Source organism: Dendrobates tinctorius, unplaced genomic scaffold, assembly GCF_039654945.1.
Source record: "Dendrobates tinctorius isolate UK_male_01 unplaced genomic scaffold, ASM3965494v1 ptg000003l, whole genome shotgun sequence".
Taxonomy (NCBI): Eukaryota; Metazoa; Chordata; class Amphibia; order Anura; family Dendrobatidae; genus Dendrobates; species Dendrobates tinctorius.
In genome coordinates this window covers 27,367,014-27,370,680 of record NW_027361671.1, presented here as the reverse complement: position 1 = coordinate 27,370,680, position 3,667 = coordinate 27,367,014, and the positions used below count along the sequence as shown (strand labels likewise).

Sequence of the window (3,667 nt, the reverse complement as noted above, 5' to 3'; positions counted from 1 at the left end):
CTCATGGCCATCGCTGACGCGGAATACAAATTTATTGCGGTTGATATTGGGGCCTATGGCCGCTCCAATGACTCTCAAGTTTTCAAACTGTCTGCCATGGGGCGTAAACTGTATGGAAACACCTTCCAGTTCCCACCACCTAGACCGCTGCCGCAAACATCTGGTCCACCTATGCCATTTGTCTGTGTAGGGGATGAAGCCTTCCAGCTGTCAGAACGCCTTTTGAAACCATACTCTAGCAGAGGATTGACAAGACCAAAACGCATTTTTAATTACCGCCTCACAAGAGCAAGAAGAATGGTTGAATGTACCTTTGGTATTCTGACAGCCAAATGGCGGGTCCTATTGACTGCGATCAACCTCAAGACAGAAACTGTGGACGAGGTGATCAAAGCGTGCGTGGTACTCCACAATTTTGTTATCTGCAAGGAACCCATTTCCATTGAGGACACCTCTGAAGAAACCACCTTGCAAGATTACCATGACATTACCACTAGAAGTTCTGTGACGGTTTCAGTAATGAGGGACAATTTTGCACTATACTTTATGTCACCTCAAGGCAGAGTACACTGGCAGGATGACAGAGTGTGAAAGATTTGTGCCCAACCAAACTTGTGTACCTTCTGTACCAACAGTATATACCTTTGCCAACCAAAGTTGGCTATCTTGTCATGGTCTCTATTTTTAGCTTTAGGCCACAGGTGTGTACCTGGTTGTGTTTTATGCAAAGTATTTCACCTTTTAACAAAAGTTGTGTACATTGTTAGGAAATCACCAACAATAAACACAACTTTTTAGGTGAAATACTTTGCTTCAAACACAACCAGGAACACAACTGTGGCAAAAAGCTAAAATTTACCCACAGTTATATACCTAGTTTTGAATACCATTTCACCTTTTAAATACCCTGTATTTAACCTTTTTCAACGCAGAAAGAAATGACAGACAACCAGTGTAAAATAATTTAACTTTTATTGAAAAATGTTTTTTTAGTAAACTTTTTAAAAATTTTAATAAACTTGTTTAATAAAACTTTGAAACTATAAAACTGAAACCATAAAACTGGTCATTTTTATTTAAATACACACATTATAAATCTGTGTAGTGTGTGGTGGAAATACTGCTGTAGGGGCTGCGGGACACTTCGACACTGGGAGTGTGGAGAGAGGACTGTGATCGTGGTGGGGAAGGAACAGTTAGAGGTGAAGGTGTGGAAAAAACTACAGAATGGGTGGACATGTGGGAAGCAGAAGAGGTGGTGGGTGGTGGAGTGGAGGGTTGGGCAGGGACTGTAGGAGCAGATGATGATGGCAAGTTGTATGGGGAAGGAGTTTGGTACGGGGCAGGTTGCTGGAAGTGGGGAGATGTCTGGTACGGGGCAGGTTGCTGGAAGTGGGGAGATGTCTGGTACGGGGCAGGTTGCTGGAAGTGGGGAGATGTCTGGTACGGGGCAGGTTGCTGGAAGTGGGGAGATGTCTGGTACGGGGCAGGTTGCTGGAAGTGGGGAGATGTCTGGTACTGGGGAGGTTGCTGGTACTGGGGAGTTTGCAGGTACTGTGGAGGTTGCTGGTGCTGGGGAGGTTGCTGGTGCTGGGGAGGTTGCTGGTGCTGGGGAGGTGGATGGTGCTGGGGAGGTGGATGGTGCTGGGGAGGTGGATGGTATGTAATAGGAGGGGGAGGATGGAAAGTGGCTGGAGGTGGATGGTATGTAATAGGAGGGGGAGGATGGAAAGTGGCTGGAGGGGGTGTAGATGTAATAGGAGGGGGAGGATGGAAAGTGGCTGGAGGGGGTGTAGATGTAATAGGAGGGGGAGGATGGAAAGTGGCTGGAGGGGGTGCAGGTGGAGGAACTACTGTGGTGGGAGGAGGAGGAGGTTGGGAGGTAACTTGCTGGAGAGCAGCGTGGCATGAATGCATTACATGCATCTGCTGGGCAGGAGAGAGCGTTTCCATGCGCTCCACAACAGACCTGAAAAAGGTGTGGTTTGGCGAAGATCTTGCTTCTGAATGCATGGTTTGCAGTAGTGTCTTCACCTCCAGAATGCTGGAGTTGATCTGCTGATAGCCTGCGGAGATTTGCTCTGACAAGACTTTTAGACAGTTCTGGAAAGATGCATTCAGATGCAAGAACTCTGGCGCATAAGTCTTTTCCTGACCCCTCTGCCGCTGCCGCCCAGTACCCGCAGGTGTACTAGAGGTGGCATGGGCAGAAGGGTGGGGTAAAGGGAAAGCGATCTCCTCACCAGCAGCTTCATGTAATGTAGGCGGCCACGATGCTCCTGTGCTGGTGGATGGGACAGATGGGTCGAATGTGTTGGAAGGCTGGGAAGGTGCAGATGTACCGGGGCGGTCGAAGTGTCCCTCGGTGCCGGTCTCCTCAGGGATCGCCTCAGAAGGGTCCAATCGTGCCGGCTCCCGAGTGCTGCTCACCGTGCTGTGGAATAAAGAGAAAAAAAAACAATTAAAATACTGACATGGTATGGCCCTGGCTGAAAAAAAAATTTACATCTAACATTTTTTTTCACATGTGGTGTGTAATATTTACCTTCTGGTGACCATTGTTTCCCGGAGGAACGACAGGGCTTCTGCGTACTTGTACTTGCTCCTGCGTCCTCCAGATCCACTCGGGGCCCGCATCTCTTTATTGAACTCCTTCTTGAAACGATCTCTCACAGACCGCCACCGATTCACAATTCTGTTCCCTGAAACGAGAAAGGAGTGGTTAGTATACAACATCAGTGTTTCCCAAACTCCAGTCCTCATGGTCCCCAGGGGTCATGTTTTCAGGATTTCCATAGTAAATAGAAATCCTGAACACATGATCCGTGGGGACCACGAGGACTGGAGTTCGGGAAACACTGGTTTACATCAAGCAACCGGTACTCTATATACTTACGCTCTTTAATCTGGGCCCGAGCTTCGAGGTCCTCCCAGCGGCCCACAAGGAGCGAACAGATTTCCTCCCAGAGTCGTCGGGTAACGATCAGGTCAGCGTGGCGGCGGTCAGCCATATTCCAGAGCGGCTCCCTTTCTCTGACGAGATCGATGAGGCGGTCCACATCAATCCCTCCATCCTCACCGTCAGAGTCGGGAGCACGCTGTGAAGGCTGTTAAAGAAAAAGACAAAAATAACATAATTAGCCTCCACAAAAGAAATGAAATAAAAAGTGCAAAAAAACAAAGCAAAAATATTTATACTTACACGCTGGTGACCGCCGCGTTGCTGTCGCCGACGACCCTGGGAGGCACTGCGAGGACCTCTTGGCCAAGCACCAGATTGGGAAGACTAGAGAAGAAAACAAAAAATGTTATGTCTTTGGATGTAGGCATTTGTTTGCTGTGTGTGGTCTGCAGAACATTGTTTTCTATGTGTTGTGTGTAGTGTGATGTTGTGTTTCTGCGTTCGATGCAAAAAACTTACCAATTGTGAGCCCACTCCAGGTGTCTGTCCACCCCTTCCTTCTTCTTCTGGGAGCTCCTCTTCATCTTGTGATTCCTGTTTTGAAATAAAAGGCAATGAATAGACATATATTACAGAGAAGATGGATTTTGGAAATAAAAACTTACCGTCAAACGCTGACGATGCGAGGGAGGGCTCCCAGAAGATGATGTGCTGTCTTCCTGGTGGCCACACTCCATGCCTGTGGGTGGTGTTCCAGCTGCTGCC

At 48.1% G+C, this 3,667-nt stretch overlaps 1 protein-coding gene across 1 annotated transcript; it reads right to left on the bottom strand.

The window, feature by feature from the left end:
- Positions 1 to 1,070: 1,070 nt before the first annotated feature.
- On the bottom strand, positions 1,071 to 2,821 carry LOC141089009 (uncharacterized). Its single transcript, XM_073575309.1, has 2 exons — positions 2,546 to 2,821; positions 1,071 to 2,434 (listed from the first exon to the last, which is right to left on the bottom strand). The coding sequence occupies exons 1-2, from the start codon at positions 2,761 to 2,763 to the stop codon at positions 1,090 to 1,092; spliced, it is 1,563 nt and encodes a 520-aa protein (XP_073431410.1). The 5' UTR covers positions 2,764 to 2,821; the 3' UTR covers positions 1,071 to 1,089.
- Positions 2,822 to 3,667: the final 846 nt, after the last annotated feature.

What these genes read in the sequence shown, in the direction of transcription:
- LOC141089009 (XM_073575309.1), bottom strand. Translation starts at nt 2,763, where the DNA reads ATGAGGACTGGAGTTTGGGAAACACTGATGTTGTATACTAACCACTCC. An exon ending in GAAACAATGGTCACCAGAAG is followed by an intron (nt 2,435 to 2,545) that starts GTAAATATTACA and finishes TTTATTCCACAG; the next exon opens with CACGGTGAGCAGCACTCGGG.